Genomic DNA, 18187 nt, shown 5'->3' on the forward strand with positions numbered 1-18187 from the left:
CACAGTGACCTCCCTCACACATTTCTGGAAAGATGCATCTGAAGTGAAATTAAATCACTTTTATGAGGGGATCAAAGGGATTACTCCCAAGGGTCTTCTATTCTCGGACACAGTAAATGCAAAAGTTGGATCACTTTTCAGTGCTCATATACTTTTTTGTCCTCCTCCCCCTCCCCCGTTTCTCGTGCAGGTTTTTAGTCGCCAATACTCCTCCTTCACTCCAGCCTAAATAAACACTGAGAAATTATATATTAAAGGTTCATACGTTTAAGATTGAACATCACATACATTTAAGAGAAAATTTGTATTTTAATTAATTTGTTTAGCTTTATATTTTTAATCGTCTAAGAAAGAAGCGTGTATTTTATGTCACTGTTTTTTTTCTATATTACTAAGTAGCATTTAGTGGCCGTTTAATGTGTAAGAAAGTTGTGTGATACAGGTGCAGGAGAGCAGACCAGCTGACTGAGGAGCAGGAGGAGGGGCAGGCAGGCTGGCCGAGGTCCTGCTGCGCGCCGACACTGAGCACACTTGAACGGAGGGAAGCTGCGACGCGCACCGCTGCTGCTGGTTCTGAGCCCCCGGCAGCCATCAGACATTCACCTGTCTAGGAGTTTAGCTAGCAAGCTAAATAGTTGAAAGTCTGAAAAAACAAAGTGTCTACAGTAATAAATTAAAAATAGGAGCTGTAACTAGTTGTTGCAGTTGCAGGTTAAAAATGTCTATCTTACCGTTCACCCCTCCAGTTGTGAAGAGGCTTCTTGGCTGGAAGAAAGGAGAGCAGAACGGACAGGAGGAAAAATGGTGTGAAAAAGCTGTCAAAAGTCTGGTGAAGAAGTTAAAACGGACGGGACAGCTGGACGAGCTGGAGAAGGCCATCACAACACAGAATGTCAACACAAAATGCCTAACTATACCCAGGTAAAGACAAAGACAGAGCGCTGACTGACTGCCTCTGAATAAGTGAGCTAGCAAGCTAATGCTGGTGACAGCTAGCGTTAGCCCAAGCAGCTAGGTAGTTAGCTTGAGTTGATATTAGCAGATGTTTGTATTTAAAGCAGCTCTATTTTATAGAGAGCAAAGTCAAACTGGTGAATTGCCACATCAAAGACAACATAAAGCGTTTGATGTTATGACATGGATTTTGATTGGACCCGCCGCCAGAATAAAACCAATCGTGCATTGTATTTAGAGCTAACATTAGCTCTATCATCTTATCATCTTAACCCGTTTTAAATAGATACAGTTTTGTTCTGCAGATAGGGAGCACACAATTGGTACTCATCGGTCTTAAATATGTATATAAATATATATATATAAATATGTATAATTGCCTGGTAGCGTTAAAGGAATAAGATGGTGTGTTTCAACCCATATATTAGAGTCTGTTGTGTTATTTTCCAGCATTAGTTTGCGCAACGATACGATCTGTAGTAAGACCAGCTGTGCAGCATGTAATTGTGAGGCAATGCTGTAGTAGTGAGTGTTTGTCACATCTCCGAGCTAGCTTCACCTGCTGACATGGTAACTAGTGCTGCATAAATATGTCCACAGTTCACACATGTGATAAACGGAGAGGGAGTGGTTTGGCTAAGCTGGAGCTTGACTCATAGAGGATGTTTAGACTGTGTGTGTCTGTGCTCTGGGAAAGTTATAATAAGAGTCCAGTTTGGGATTCCCCATATGGGATACCCATCTGTATTAGACCTGCACAATTTGTCAGACATATGAGGTGGACTCACTGGGTGTGACACATCACATTGGAGCCACATAGTTGTATTACCGGTGCTTTGAATGAGTGCACAGAAGTAGACTGATTAGGCACAACATAAAAATCCTTAGTGAAATACTTAACTCTGATCATTTTGTCAGACTGCAGTGTTTTGGTGGTTGCTGGGATTCATGTGGACAGCACTTTGACATGTAACACCATCTTAAACATGATTACTTACCTCACTCATCTGGTGGCAGTGGAATCCCTAAGCAGGGACACACTCCACAACATAAAAAAGCAGTTCACAAATGTCTCAACCTGGCATCACACTCCCTGGATTCTTTCCAATCTAATCAAGCATCAGTGGGCAAGAACAGGCCTGATGAAGGAAGACTTTATTCCAGCCTAAAGGGTCTCCTGTCAGTGTCCTGGTGCCAGACAGTCCTGGACATCCCCAGAGGTTTCCCAAAGCTATTTTGTCTGTATACTGGGTCCTACCCAATATTAGGAAGGTGTTTTTAAGCGTTAAGACAACTCAGTGCATGTGTGCAGTTAAATATGTTTACTCATAAGTAAATGTGTTTACTTATTGTATACAGTCTTCAATCAAAGGACACAGAAAGTAGCCCCTTTCCCTTATAAAGATCTCCCCTTAATGACTAGGTTTGACACCTCAGTATATCCAAACGGACCTGGTTTTGTGACTATTGGGTTCTGTAGCTGCATAGGCAGAGACCATCCCCATTAACCTCTGATGCACGCCCAATCATTTTGTTCTATAAGCAGGCCTGAAATATGAAAGAACCACTCAGTTCATAAAAGAGATTAAAGGGTTACTCCTTGTCAGCTTTCTATGGGTAAGGAGTTAACATAATGAATGTTGTTACCATGACCTTGAGACCTGTGACAGTCACAGGAAAAATTTGGACCCCTACTTATTTTATGGTGGCATTTTGCTGGCATGCTTTGGGTCACCTTATCCCTTTAAAGTGAAAGGTTATACAAGTCAATACAAAGTTGGTTTTAATGATCACTTTATCTTATGATAAAACATTTCAAAATGGCAGTATTCAATTCCAGAATGAGTGTTTCGCTGTTGGCATGAGTGATCAGTAAACGGTTTGATGAGTGTCAAAGTGGTGTAACTCATAAGCTATGTCTTTCAAATCAATTCAGGTCTCCAGTGCCACAATCAAAACACCAAAACAAGATGTAGCATTTTAAGAATGGTGTCCCGTCCGTCCAGTAGAGGCCCGGGGACTTAAGGGGTGTCCTCACAGGAAGAGACTGGCATAAATTTAGTGGGGGTCTCTGTGGAATGTCAGTAAAATTCAGACAAATGTAGGAGTGAAAGTTGATCTAAAGGTTAGCAGTACAAAGTGGTTGGTCAGAGTTGAACCTTTTTCAAGTTAGAGGCGAGCCCATTGAAGCAGCTACCAGTAAGAACAAAGGATAATGCTGATTGACAAATTGGGGAGTTGGTAAATACATAAGCGTATTGTCTAACTGGAACATGGTATGTCTCTGTCGACCAACCATAAGCTATGGAGTGATGAACACTGAGTGAAAAACTGCTATATTATGCCAGGTTGTTGCTACAGGTATAGCAATGACAGTAAAGACATTGGTATAACACAAAGCCTGCTATTTAAAAAGATTCTTTGTTTCTTTAGCTTTTGTTCCCACATAAAACAAATAGGGCTGTTCCACACCTTTTTTTCCTCTTAATAATTAGTACAAAAGGAGCTTCAGTGACCTTAACAAGCCTCCAGAAATTTTTTCCAAGCCCTAAAAGGCAGCTTGTAGGCCTGATTGCTAACAAAACTGGGAGTCTCCCATCACAGTAAGTGTGGATGTCAAAGCATGGGTGGTAACCTACATTAAAACCTTTTTCTCAGTTGTTGGGAATGTGCTCTGGGCTCTAGGGAGGGCGTGGGCCACTGTTTGGATTGTGGTTCAAGTTGTCAGTTGGTTCATAGACAGTAGACTTTACAGAATAACAGCTGTGTTGCTATCTGTTGGGGATAGAGTGACTCAGTGATTCTGTATTGCAGCCAGCCTGCATTGTGCTGTACTTTCATCACCTCCTCTAATGTGGCGTGGAGAGAAAGGGGTTGTGAGCATTTAGAGTGGTCAAGTGCTTGCCTGAGGTTCTTGCACCTAGAATGAACTTAACCAGCAGGAAATTATTATGTACCAAAATGTCAAAACTGTGAAACTAAAGGCACCACAATTTTCTGGCATCCATGACTGATTTTACAGCACCCACAGTAAGTAGAGTAAAAAGTATGAGCTTACTGCAAAGGTTTGCCTTTTAACTGGTCATGTTAAAAAAGTTAAGTTCATTGGTATTATAATGTAAACCTCTCTTGTTTACTGTAGATTTCAAATATATTGGTAATGGGTTGTGTTTCTTGCCCTTAGGTAAGCATTTAATTAATGCCACTGTTAAAATAATTCAGTTACAATTGATGAAGTTTTGTTAATGTATAAAAAAATGTTTTTGGCATCATCCAAAAACATTTTGGCCTATTATGAAATTATACTAATACTTACTTTTAACCTTGATAGCATTCACTCAAGCAGAAAATACATTTCTCTTTATCAAATGACCACAAATAAGAGGAAACTGCAAAAACTTAGGTTAAATAAGGCAAAACATCTGGGTTAGCTTAACTACATGTGGCAAAGCCATGCTCGTGAGCATAATGGGAAGCCAGAAACAACCTTGATTATTTAAGATGGTGTGAAACCCGACACTGATAAAAGATATCTTATAAAACCAGACATAGACAGCATATCTGTTCATATTCTTCCATTTGTTAGATTAATATTATTGTTTATTACACTATATTGGCTATAGGATCATTTTGAATTATTGACCCTCAAGTTCCATACTGGTGCATTGTTGTATAAAACTGCATAAATGCAATGAAGGGACTTGCGTTTTGGTTAAAATGAACAGATGTAAATAAAAACTGAGCAGCTGGTGATACTGAAATCCTAGGTCCATATAGTGTGTGTCTTAACTAGTAGGCCACCAGATGTCCTTTAACAAAGACAAATGTTGTTAACATTTCTTTAATGCGCTTCTGCAGATGCAGGCACTTTGTGCTGCACTTGCATTTATTTATGTAGTAGAGTCAGCTGGTTGTGGTTGCTTCTGGAGTTGGAGTCTTTGACAGAAAGTGGTTTGTCTTCTACTCGGGGGGTGATTTGGTTGGTAGTGTGATGCTCTAACTTCCTGGCTGGTGGATGTACTGTTGTTGTATATTCAGCTGAACAGGAAGGTTGCCTCAACTGGCTGTGTGACAGTGGTCATCATGTCAGAGTGGCAAACCAGGGAGACAGAAACTAGCCCAGGCCAGCCTCTCAGCTGAGGCTTGCAAATGCTGACCTAAGCTGACCCAGGAAATAATGCTGGAGGTCATCATAAGGAGGACTGGAGTTCTTCCTATTTTTTAAATACCTGATTGTATTAGGCTAATGAAAAGTAAGCTCTGTTACTTACTGATTATATTAACAATATTGGCAACTGGACCTTGTTTTCACTCATCTTAAAATCAGATTTTGTCACTCATTGCTTTATTTGAAATCTTTAACAATGGGGCTCTTGTTTTTTCATTTTAGCCTTTCCGCAGTTCTTCCAGTCGTTCCACCGTTTGTCATTTGAGCTACTGGAAAAAACAGAAGTGCCATCCTCTGTTCTGGTTGCACATTTTCCTTGAAGACTTTGCCCCCATTGTGAGGCAAAATTGCGTAGTGAACACAAGGCTTATAGAGAACAAAATTAAATGTGGATATTGTCATTATACTAAACCATTAAAATTCTGTGGTCTGTTTTGTTTGACTGAAAGATACAACCACCCTTTTAGGTATTGCATTGCTAACTGGGCCTCACTGGGTCCTTGTGTGTCAGTCTCACTGAGCATCTCTACATGAAGCTACAAAAATGACAAGACTCTACAGTCCTCATTAAAATAGAGGACATTTTTGAGACTCTTGTATAGCTGTTACAAAAACAGTTTTGCAGAATGTGTCCTGCAGATGGTATTGCTTTCAAGGAGCTCTGGTTTTAACATGGAGGGGGTCTGGAATTACATGAACAGACTGAAGACATTGTGGCAGTTTCTCGAAGATGCCTGTCTCTCACCAGGTGGCTTTAAAAAAAACAAAACAACCAAAAACCTTGTCAGAATTGGAGCTGTTATTTATTAGTGTTATGTCTTAGTTCAGAGAGACACGGGTGGAGAGAATCAGCATAGAACCTGATTTTGGTTCTATCCTGGTTTTGGTTGGTTTTGGTTCAAAATAAGATGTATGAGCCACATTGTGTTGTGATTCAAGAGGGACGAGCTGGAGGGACAGTAGGTCATGTGAGTGTTGAAAATGAAAATGAAAATACCACCTTTTTCCATAATGTGAATAACAAAAGAACAAGTAATGTGTGCACAATGTGAGCAGAGTGTCTGTTATTACGTCTCTAAAACAGTGTTATTAGTGCCTGTTATCCCAGGTAGTAAAGAGTACCTTAAAGACACATACGTCTTCTTAGTGTCTTGCAACATCAACAACTAAATCAATGTTCAAGAGACCCAGAAGGTTGGTGGGTTACATTAAATCACAGTGCAAAGGAACATACATGCTGGACTTAAAAAGGGCAACGCCCAAGTAGATTCACTGATTAACTTTGTGTGCTGGATCACTCCAATCAGCAGTGAGTGTAGACAGGAAGCAGAGTGATTGGCACTTAGGTCGTTGGGCCATTCACAGTTGAGGGAGGGACAGCACAGCAGAATCTACGTTGGGTCAAAAAACTCATCATTGAAAAAAAAAAGTTTTTCCTGTTCATTTTAAGAAGTTAATACATAACGAGATTATTTGTGCACCTAAAACTTGGACAAAGAATGAAATCCACTTTTCATGTTGCACAGCTCCACAATAAACTGAAATGTTAAGTCATCAAAAAGTTACCCCACACTGAGATTCCAAGACAATCCTTTCTTTGCATTTTTTTAAATTTCAGTTACATGAGGGTATACATAGGTTTACACTACAAAGGTACCTTAACATCCTAGGACCTGGCGTCCACATATGTGGACATCACATTTTTGGTTATTTAGACCCAAATACTCAATTTTGCTCTACAAGGGCCTGATATCCACTTATGAGGACATTATACTGCTACTGTTCTATTGAAATTTTAAACAAATATCCTCATTTGTGGCTCTCATTTTTCTTAGAAACGAAAATTTGGTAAAAAAAATTTTTTTTAAAAATCTGGTAATTCTTTGTTTTTACATTCATCGGGCCCCAATATGCCCAAATATCAAAGATAAATTAAAAATGCATGCTGTGGAAGAGTTCGGGTCTTAGGAGGTTAAATACTTAAATATTGTTATTAGTTTTAACGAAAACTGCTTCATGGTTGGCCTTTTCCACTTCAAATGTAAAAATAGACATTTACATTCTGTTATTATTGTCAGTAGAATTGTTGCCCTGTTTTGTTCTTGGACATATTTTGTGAGCTGTATTGAAGATGAAAAATATTTTAGAGTAACAATTGAGGGTAAAGCAGCACAGAGTGACTAAATTTAATCTGAATGTTTTATATTTCGACCGTGATGTCTTTCAGGTCTTTGGATGGGCGTCTGCAGGTTTCCCACAGAAAAGGTCTTCCTCATGTGATCTACTGCCGCTTGTGGCGCTGGCCGGATCTGCAGTCCCACCATGAACTCAGAGCTGCCGACCACTGTGAATTTGCCTTTCACACCAAGAAGGATGAAGTATGTGTCAACCCCTATCACTACCAGAGGGTGGAGACACCAAGTGAGTGTTCTTAATTGCTACGTGTTCCACATGATTGTAGTTAAATTAAAGCTTTCTCCAAACTGGGTACAGAACTGATCTGATCCACTGTCTCCAGTTTTGCCTCCCGTTCTAGTGCCACGACATACAGACATCCCTGCCGAGTTCCCACCACTGGATGACTACAGCCCATCCATCCCTGAAAACACCAATTTTCCCGCTGGCATTGAGCCCCAGAACAACTATATTCCTGGTGAGGGAAAAAAAGCAAAAAACACATCCCACTCATTCTTGACTCGGTCTCTAAATTATTTTTCTCAGGGATGATTTAGTTTGTGGCTCATGCCCCAAAAATGTTGTTCCTGAGTGCGATTTTTATATTATATTAAAATATTGTATTTGTGTAGTTGTATCACAGAAGCAGTTTAAACACGCAAAAGAACAACGGTGTGTGCTTAACCCATGTGTTACAGAAACTCCCCCACCAGGGTACCTGAGTGAGGATGGTGAGACAAATGATCACCAGCTTAACCACAGCATGGACACAAGTGAGTCACCTGACTGTACACACACCTGAAGCTTATACTACTCTAATTACAGCTTATAATGGTCATGAACCCACCTTCTATTACCACTCTGTTTCAGGTTCACCCAGCCTGTCACCCAATCCTGTATCCCCTGCAAACAATAATCCTGGTAAGTGACATCAGTCAGTCAAGTTTACTCAGCTTTAGCTCCTGGACATATTTTAAGTTATGTGCGCCAATAGAAATATCAGCCATTCGTTTAAAATCCAGTGTTTAATCTGGATTTGAAGTTTTTTGCTTGTTAGGAAAAAGCTTATTACACCCTCCAAGATACATGTGTATATATAACAAAACCGAGCAGTAACAGAACTGCCCAATAGTGAATGGGAAAAAAATTGATAATAACATATTTATAAAGAAACTTTATAAATGGTTCTCCAGTTATGACCAAAGTCAAACCTGTAGTAATGATATCATTAAAAGTACAAGTGCTGTAATAGAATATTTGCACTTAATTCATGTGTTAGAGCCTGTCATCACTAAAGTGTGCGTCATGCAGCAGAGCCTATAAAACAAATTGAATGGTCAAAGCTATCGTAATGATTTTGAGGTGTGTTGCTTGATTCAAATTTGAGTAGCGCAAGGGATTTAACTGTTTTTTCCTCCATATGTTTGTCTGTATTTGGAATAGTAGAGATGAGAAGTTGGCAAAAGAGCCATTTAGTTTTCAAACCGTTAAAATGGTCAAAGTTCCTTAACTAGCATGGATGACAATAATTTAATTAGTCTTGCTTTTTTCTCTTGAACTCACATGAAAACTGAATTTTTTCAAACACTAAGTGGTCTTTATTTATTTCTACAAGGTAACTACCCTTTTCTGATTTTCTTTATTTGGTTAGTGTAATTGGTCATATTTCAATATTTTTAGTCTGATCTCAACCTCTAAATGTAAAATGAACACTTATTGAATTTACTTCAAGAGGGCAATCGCCCCACATGAAAAAACACAGATGTATAATGACTTTATATAGTCTGAAATGGTCACTGTTGTATGAAAACTTGCCACAACTCTACTGTACACATGCTTGTGCTCAGTCTTTAATACCTAAATAAATGCTGAAAGACACTGGTTGATAGACACTATCATCATGTACACCTGAACTGCAGATTATTAATTTATAATGGTAAAGAAGCATTTGCATCAGCAGTATGTAGTTATGCTCTATTGGCTGCTCCATTAATGGATATAAATGGACACTGGGGCTGGGATCCTGGTGGCTCAGTTGGCTAACACACACAACAGTTTTTGGGGGTTTCTTTGGTCACAAGTGACCATATTTAGACAGCAACACCAACAAATGCGGCTAACAGGATGCTTCAATAAACTGTATGGGTGCAATACAATTCCAGTCACCACAACTGAAGCACAAACTTCGTGGACAGTCTGTACTACCGTGCAGGCCACTTTATCTGTCAGACAGTTCCATTATCATCTTTCAAAAACTACACACACTACAATTACAGTCAAAAGGTACATTTCAGTAACTAAAATTATAAGAGGTAAAGCCTAGCAGTCAGCTATAGTGGCTGTAATTGCTTTTATTGCCCTAGCTCTCACTCAAAGTGGCTAAACACCTAATTTTAAAGTCTCCAAAAAAATTCACTATATAAGATATATTAAGAAAAAACATGTATACAAAATTTTGTCATTAGAACAGTTGTTAAGAAGGTGCAAATTAGCTGTTAAGTGAAACATTTTCACATGGGAGTCCATCTCTCTTGTTGCAGCCATTGAAGCAACTGTATTTTATGACTCTTCTGCATTGGATCAATGCATCACTTGCATTACTATCCTTGATTTTCTTGTTGGTTTGTTTATTTATTTATGGAGAACATTATGTTATTTATTTATTTATTTTCGGGGGGGTTGGTGTGTTTGAATGTCTGTTTATGAGACTGATGAGCACACACATGAGTGAGTGGATCGTGTCTGGCTTAGCTTCAGGGCAGTAAGTATGGTATGAATGGAGTCTTTGTGTTTGCTCTGTTCTTATGTGTGGAAAAACCAGCTACACGCAGCTTTAAGATAATGCAGTAAATGTCTGCGTGGCGGGTTATTCTATGTGGAGACAAACTAGGAGATCCTTGTTTTGCTTTGCTTTTTAAGAAAGGTATTTCATGTCTGGCTGAGGTTATGAAGGTCATGGGAAAGCGCTTTTGGAGAGGAACCAAAGGAAACCTTGTCAGGACTTGGTCATGATGCTGCACCTTCAGCATCAATTTGATGACAAAGCTGTTCAACTATTTAATTCTTTCATCATGGAAATAGATTAAACCTGTAAATGTCTCTTTGTCTTACCAGACTTTCAACCTGTGACATATTGTGAATCTGCCTTCTGGTGCTCCATCTCCTATTATGAGTTGAACCAGCGTGTTGGAGAGACCTTCCACGCTTCACAACCCTCCCTTACAGTGGATGGATTCACAGATCCCTCCAACTCCGAACGCTTCTGTCTGGGCTTGCTGTCAAACGTCAACCGCAACTCAGGAGTAGAACTCACACGCAGACACATAGGTATTAACTGTATTTCGAAGGGACGGCATAAATTTGTTCTGATTATATGTGAAGGTTGTTTTATGCTGAGCTAGCTTTTTGTTTTCTCCTCTTTTTCCAGGTCGGGGTGTGAGGTTATACTACATCGGGGGTGAGGTGTTTGCAGAATGTCTCAGTGATAGCGCCATCTTTGTCCAAAGTCCTAACTGCAACCAGCGCTATGGGTGGCATCCTGCCACTGTGTGCAAAATACCCCCAGGTCAGCACAACGTGCATACAAACACAAACTCATTAAAGGCAATATGACCAGAGTATGACTGTATAACTGTGTTCTTCTGCTCCTGACATTTATTTTATTCTCTGTGCTAGTAAACCTGATAATAAATATTTTGTTGCTAGGCTGCAACCTGAAGATCTTCAACAACCAGGAGTTTGCTGCGCTGCTCTCTCAGTCAGTCAACCAGGGATTTGAGGCAGTCTACCAACTCACCAGGATGTGTACTATTCGGATGAGTTTTGTTAAGGGTTGGGGAGCTGAGTACAGGTAAATATTTTACTATTTTTCTTATATTACTTACAAAGTATAAGATATTGTTACATTTGCTTATTATTTGACTGACAGTAAAGTAATACGTGAGAAGGACTTGTTGTAGTGGCGTAAATGTGTAATATGGTGTTCTGAATTGGTAGAGGTTGTGTAGTGATTAAAATAAATGTCATTTTCTGGTTAGGTCATTTACAGGTAGTTAATAAATGTCAGTGTACTAAATATTTTGGCTGGTAGATGGCCTGCTTAGAGGTCAGAAGACAAGTTAACATTTAACTGACCCAGCTAGTGAGTGGCTCGTATTACTCGTGTTTTTCAAGTCTCTGCAGTGCATTTTTCTTTCCTAAACGTGATGTGGAAACTTAAATTGTACACTGCATATACAATCAAATTGAGGTTCAGTGAGTCAACATTTTGTTTATTAGGCAGTAAAATGTTCCCTCTGTTTGGGAAACATGCGGACAATTGAATCTATTGTAGAACTTATTACACAAATGAATGCACATTATTCCAAAGAGGTTGTTAAACATCTTCATTCATAATTGGAGAAGTGAGAAATAAAAGAAGAAAAACATGACTTTGGGTTGTTGACTGAAGCCGACTTTTAACAGGAAAAGAAGGTGATGGGGGATGGTGTAACTGTGACTCTGTAAGAGAGGAGGAAGAATGCAGCAGGCATGCAGTAGTGAGGGGGGTATGAAGTGGGGTGTGGACATATTTCTAACTGCCTCTGGAAGGGGGATTCCCACTGGACTATGAATGGTGCGTGTTGTATTTCTGGCACCAAACACCTTGGAGAAAAACATCCTCGGAGATACTTGAATGGCTTCAGAAATAGCCCAGAGCTGGCATCACTGTTCGGGAAATTCTTCCAAAAATATGGACTGTATAAGCTATAAGACAACGACTGTTATAATATAGTACAGAAGAAACGGTTCAGCAATGACAGAAATGTGTGCTTTCCTTCTTTGTGTTCTGCAGACGTCAGACAGTGACCAGCACCCCCTGCTGGATAGAGCTACATCTTAATGGTCCCCTTCAATGGTTGGACAAGGTCCTCACACAGATGGGCTCCCCCAGCATCCACTGCTCTAGTGTGTCCTAGGAGCAGCCCTCCTTCCCATCCACACTCAAACACCCCATAGGAATCAATCCACAGAAACAGCATTTCCCCTGCTGTGTTTGACATTTCTCATCACATGTACAGCACTGTCTTTAGTGTCATTTAGTGTCTCAATTTCATGGTCATTGTAGGACATTTTTATGGGTTTTATTATTTTCAGAAGACAGAAATGCATCTTCATGATTATTCTTTTACATATTATGTCCATCCTTCCTGTTAATTAACTTTACATTTCACAAAGGAGACTGAAATGTTTGTTTTCCAAGTTGGAAGATATGCAGTTTCAACTTGGCCATCGACATGTTTTAAAACATTTTTGATTCTATGAATTAATCAATATTATGAATAAGCCTTTAGTGTCCCAGCAATCACTGAATTGGGAAGCTTATTTATTAAACAAATGATAAATTAACATGAGAAATGTTATTTATAGTGACAGAATATATTTCATTAATATTTTAAGTAGAAGGTACTTTGCTTTATTGATTTATGATCAATAAAGAAACCAATTATCTGATCAGTGAATTGGTATTTTGTCTAGTTAAAAAAAAAAAAAAAACAGTATCAGTGTTTCTGATATAGAGCCCTTGTATTAAAAGTATTTTGCTCAATGAAAGAGACATTTTCTAAGTTATTTTTGCATATTGTCCTGCATGAGAATATATTTTTCTTATTGCCTAAATATGATTGTACATAAATATTTATAGCTTGTGTAATCTGCTAGTGATCCATTGCTTGAAAGAGTGGATCAAAGTGAACTCTGGCATGGGTGGATTCACAGTAAGACTACTTAGATGAACCTTTCAGGTGAGTTGGTTCTGAAGTGTGGCACAGGAATACTGTACCAACCATTAGTGTTATTTGATAACAGGCTCGATGAGTCATTATAGTAGACTGACTGAATCTGGACACCATGTGACTTGAAGTATGAAGTGTACAGTGACCAAGGTTGTGTTCATCTGTTGTTGGCAATGTGGAGTGAAAACAACAATGCAGGTCTTCTTATGTATTATCAATTGTTAACCAATGGTACACTATGCTACTTATGGGTAAATGATGCATTTCAAGTTTATTGTGTCACTTTAATGGTTGTGGTAATTTGCTTGTCCACTAAATACTGTATATTACATGTACATTACAATATAAGGCATGTGTAATATGCTCACTGTCCTTGGTCGTTGTCTAAGACGTCACCATGTTAATCCTGCACTCACTCACAGTACATAAGACTGAGTCACCAAGTAATCTATTTAAAGGAGTTACATGGTGCTGAACGGAAACACTGTACTACACAGTACATTAGGTATGTGGTAGGTCTGTATCAGTACTTGAGTTCCTTGTTATTCTTTTAGTGGTTTTATGATCCAAGTCTTATGTTTTTGTTTTTTAATGTAGACTAATATTTGTTCTCAAATGTCTAGAATTATTTGTGAAATTTTAATAAATTGCAAAACAGTAAAAAGAGGGCTGCTTCTCTGTAAAAGGAATTATGTATGAAATATAAATGTAAAAAGAACAGTTGCCTCACAGCAGCTGGTGCATTCATTGTACCACTAAATTGACCCTTTCTGTGTTAGGGTGGCGACCTGTCTGGGGTACACTCTGCCTCTCATACGTGACCCTGCACCAAGGAGTAAAGTTGCTTGTTGAAACATTATTATACACCGTGACAAAAATTTTAAATTGATATACATAAAGCGGATAAGTGTCCTGTAATAAATGATATCATCAGGAAACCTGTAGAGGTGACGCGACACCCTTTTGCTAAACGGCATAGTTTGTGATGGTATGTATGTAAAGTGTAATATATATTTAAATGTGCTTCTCTACTCATTAAGGCTTGATAAAATATTAGAAACTCCCCCACTGCACTACATCTAAATTACTTATTTACTCCAGAGTTAATCGCAAAGCACAATACACATATCCTTTTATTTAAGTTGAATAGAGATTGTGAACCCATGTGAGTGTTCACAACAAATAAACGATACTCACTAAATAATAAAATCACAAGGTTTTGTGTTAATTTATTCCAGTGTGCATTATATGTCTTTTTAGGATAAGGCACATCATTTACCTTTAAAATATATGTATCAATGTACCTAATAACAAATACACAAACCACATACATTTCATGTCTTTCCCCACCTTCAACACCATCACGTGCTGAGGTTCACTTAGGGCTAAAGTATAGTGAGGAACCCAGGGGAGTAGATTGAGGATCAGGGCCACTCATTTGCTTTTCTTGCAATCAGGAAATCCCATCTGTTTTTTCAATACATCATTTCATGTTAAGAATCCACAGTTTCTAAATATACCAATGCCTACAGTGCCATCTGTAAGCATCTCCACTTTCCAAGTGCAAGCAGGATGTCACGGGATGCTGAATCTTGTGGAAGCCCCAAGAAAAACAGGAGGATCAGGTGAAAGGAGTCCAAGTTACAGCCAGCTACTTTTAGCTTTCTTCTCCCGATGATAACCCATCTATCTCATCTTCATCACCACCGATGGCCATCCAAAATGCTTTTGCCACCTAGAAAGCAGATTGTGGGTAAACAGTTCATGTATTGAACTAATTAAGGGTTAAATTAAAACACTCTAAAGAAAAAAAAAAAAGTTACCTTTTCTGCGTGAACTTTTCTCTGCTCGTGGGGTAATGAAGAAGCTTTGTCTGTAGGTTTAAAATAGAGAAGACCAAAATCATCAGTCAGCCAAAATGACATCAGGTGCACTGGCATCCAAATATTTGAGCACTCCTGATTAAAAGTTGATTTGTTGTTTGTTTGTTTCTGAAACCTTGAATGCAAGACTAGAGTTTTTGTGCAATGTAAGTATTCCAAAATCTTAGTAATCTCAGAAATCCTGAAGGTAAGTAGCTTGTCTGTGCTTTGGCTTGTTCATAGTTATTGTTCTGGAAACTTGGGCAATGCACATTTCAAGACTTACATACATATTCTCCTAAAATATTATTCCTACAATAATCAGCCATTGAGTCCTCTACTAAGTAAGAGCGCCTTGTCTTTTGAAGATTAAAAATGTTATGCCCACAATTCAGGATATGGCTTTAAGAAGGCCTTTACTCAGCTGGAACTGGAATTAATGGAACTGATTTACTGTACTTAAAAAGAAAGGAGGGATATCAAAGTGATGTCTGGAAAACAAAGCAAAAAAAACTTTTTAAGAGATCTACTCGTAGGATTGCTAGAATCAAAACCCTGTGATGAAAACAAAGGAACTTCAGGAAAATTGAGCAGACTGTGCTTTAATCTACTTGTACAACCATGACCTTTGTAGAAGAGATAATTAAAAGCATCAGAAGTTTTCAAATGAACATCTAAATAAACCTAATGATCTCTTTAACTGTTAAGCATATGGGTGGATGGCTTGTGTTACAGCCACTGGCACAAGATAGAGGAAGGATGGATTCAATTATACACCACAAATTCTGCACTGCAGTATCTGCAAACAAAAAGCTCAAGATAAAAAAAGATGATGTTGTTTAACAACATTTTAACAATCCGAAAAACACCTCAAAATCCAACAACAACTACTGAGTGACGAACACTGAAGATTTGTCAGTGGTTCTTGAAATTTCCTGAGCTAAACATCTTCAACAGTTGATGGAGTTTAAAGAAGCTGTGCAGGACAGAACAAAGATCTGACAAAACTGAAAGATGTTTGCAAAGAAAGGGTGAAAATCCAACAAACAAGAATGGTAAGATGTGTTGCTTACAAAGTACTGACCATGGGGGCTTAAACTTTTTATCATAATCACTTTCTTTTTATTAGTTAAAGTAATAATCTGAAATGCATCAAACTATTTTGAAAATATAATGAAAAACAAAAGCTAAATACATTAAAGATGCTCACTTAGCTATTCAAAGTGAGACAAATGTCTCTACTCTATAGAAAATATTTAACCTCCACAGGGACAACATACCTTTAAATTAAAAAAAAAATGAAAGAAAAAAGAAAGAAAGAAAAAACAAGATTTGCATATCTTTTTAAAAATTCCCCCATTTACCTTTCATCTCCTTTAATTTGGTAAAAAGCCGTTCAAAGTTATCAACATCTACATCTCCAGTTGTGAGGTTAGCGAGCTCCTGAATGTCCAAATCAGTCATTGCATCTGAGGGAGATCAAAAAATGTGCTGTATGTTTATACACATAACTAACAGTGCCAGCAGCAGTATTTTGAGGAATCTGAGAAAAATTGATTCACGACTTAGTAAAGAAAATTCTATCACAAGGCATTCGCTTACCAACTACTGCCTCTTCCTGTGTGTCTGTATTTGTAGTACTTTCTGTATGGTTAGGCTCCTCATTGTTAATGGTGCCCTCTACTGGTAAGCTGGAAGACTACCAAAAAGAATAAAACAGCTTGGATCAGCACGCCTCCACAAAAAGGACTTTAAAAAAACATAAATTGAAATTGTATTGATTCAAGCAAGCAAGCAAGAAAACGCATAAAAAAAGACTATTAAAACCCAAATAAATCGATCAATATCAAAAAAGGAAAACTCCACTGACTGGTGGATCTTGGCAGGTGCGTGGGTTGTTATGTCTGGAAGCCACCAAACTGCTCATCAGACCAAAGCCCTGATTGTGCCCTGTTAGAGATGTAAACTGTCACATGCCATACATGCATACACAGAGTATGTAGTAGTTAAATAAAAGGTTATGTCATCTTACCATCCTTCATTTCCACGCTGGACCACACATTTGCATTGAGAGCCTGAACAATTCTCTTTACACCTGTGGATTCTGGAAAGTCGTCTGATAGAGAAAACAGAATAGTGTGAATGCGGGTGAAAATATTATCAAAACACAAAGAATTGAGATATAAATCTGGGTGATGTCACTGCTCATTGCTCCCATTTGAGAAACTCACCATCCTCATCTGGGAGCTCCTGAGGATTGAGTTCTACGAGCTCAAATGCATGAGCCAAACACCACTGCTGCGCTTCATGTCTGGTGACTCCTACAACATAAATTAGAAGTTGTATACCCCACAACTTGTATGCAAGACAGTGTTTTCTGCAAGCCACATGCAGAGCAGAAAAAACTGACCATTTTCACAGACTCTGTCACAGACCAGGATGAGCACCTCTGGCGCAAGATCTTCCACTACCGGGATCCAAGGTTGTAGCTTTTGCAGCCCATCTTTCTGCAAACATAATGGATGATATAAAGGCATGAAGAAACGTGCTGTTTAGACTTATAAATATAACTTCTTATGTCACATACCGCTTTGCTGTCAAAATAAGCGATGAAAGCTTGCATGGACTGGGCAATCTCTGACGACATGTGAAAAGTGCTTGATACAACACAGAGACTGACATCTGCCGTATAATACTTGTTGTTGATGGTCCAAGGGTACCAGACCACTGTTTCCTCTCGCTTTGTCGGCTCGGGTAAAGTCTTCGTACTGAGGATTTCTGAGACAAAAACAAATCTGTTGATCTACACGAACAAAGACGTCAAGCTAAGCTTCTCACGGTGAAAGCTCAAGCTACAGGAATAGCATTAACCTTAATTAGCATTACCATATCGCTTGTATATCAGCCTGGCGAAAGTAAAGGACATAAAATGGCTTTGACGCCTTGAAGAAATTCGCTATTAACCCGAGAAAAAGACATAAAAGGGCTTCCAGATGCTATCGCTTAGTTAGCTCTGTTTAACGTTAGCTTCCTTACTATTATGTTATTTTCACCTTAACTTACGTTTGACTAGTTCTTCTTCTTTAAACTCGCTGTCACAGCTAGTGACAAGCACACACGGGGTGGCTATTTCTGTGTTTTCTTCTGAAGCTGACATTTTAATTATAAATTGGAGAGAAAGCTTCTTCAGCTATTAGCTTAGCGTTACGATGGAAAACTTGGGAGACCTTTCAACTCTGACCGGCCTCTTCCGG

The 18187-nt window shown here is 38.7% G+C and overlaps 2 protein-coding genes across 2 annotated transcripts; one reads left to right on the plus strand and one right to left on the minus strand.

Moving 5' to 3' along the window:
• The first annotated feature begins 474 nt into the window (after nt 1-474).
• Nucleotides 475-14182, plus strand: smad3b (SMAD family member 3b). Its single transcript, XM_084933533.1, has 9 exons — nt 475-921; nt 7350-7543; nt 7641-7775; nt 7996-8070; nt 8168-8218; nt 10412-10624; nt 10725-10862; nt 11003-11147; nt 12132-14182. Exons 1-9 carry the CDS (start codon nt 719-721, stop codon nt 12253-12255), a joined length of 1278 nt encoding a protein of 425 aa, XP_084789659.1. The 5' UTR covers nt 475-718; the 3' UTR covers nt 12256-14182.
• Nucleotides 14183-14275: 93 nt separating this feature from the next.
• Nucleotides 14276-18186, minus strand: aagab (alpha and gamma adaptin binding protein). The gene is made up of 10 exons (XM_084933535.1): nt 17997-18186; nt 17521-17711; nt 17344-17440; nt 17165-17254; nt 16966-17049; nt 16804-16883; nt 16536-16632; nt 16298-16402; nt 14895-14944; nt 14276-14806 (listed from the first exon to the last, which is right to left on the minus strand). Exons 1-10 carry the CDS (start codon nt 18088-18090, stop codon nt 14729-14731), a joined length of 966 nt encoding a protein of 321 aa, XP_084789661.1. The 5' UTR covers nt 18091-18186; the 3' UTR covers nt 14276-14728.
• Between the last annotated feature and the right edge of the window lies 1 nt (nt 18187).

Source organism: Perissodus microlepis, chromosome 7 (genome assembly GCF_051167445.1).
Source record: "Perissodus microlepis isolate ML-2025 ecotype Zambia chromosome 7, ASM5116744v1, whole genome shotgun sequence".
NCBI lineage: Eukaryota > Metazoa > Chordata > Actinopteri > Cichliformes > Cichlidae > Perissodus > Perissodus microlepis.

Excerpts from the sequence above, each read along its gene's own strand:
- smad3b (XM_084933533.1), top strand. The coding sequence starts at position 719 with ATGTCTATCTTACCGTTCACCCCTCCAGTTGTGAAGAGGCTTCTTGGC. Across the intron at positions 10,625-10,724 it reads ACTCACACGCAGACACATAG|GTCGGGGTGTGAGGTTATAC; the intron begins GTATTAACTGTA and ends CTCTTTTTCCAG. Across the intron at positions 10,863-11,002 it reads TGTGTGCAAAATACCCCCAG|GCTGCAACCTGAAGATCTTC; the intron begins GTCAGCACAACG and ends TTTTGTTGCTAG.
- aagab (XM_084933535.1), bottom strand. The coding sequence starts at position 18,090 with ATGTCAGCTTCAGAAGAAAACACAGAAATAGCCACCCCGTGTGTGCTT. Across the intron at positions 17,712-17,996 it reads AGAAGAAGAACTAGTCAAAC|AAATCCTCAGTACGAAGACT; the intron begins GTAAGTTAAGGT and ends TTTTTGTCTCAG. Across the intron at positions 16,403-16,535 it reads ACAGGAAGAGGCAGTAGTTG|ATGCAATGACTGATTTGGAC; the intron begins GTAAGCGAATGC and ends GATCTCCCTCAG.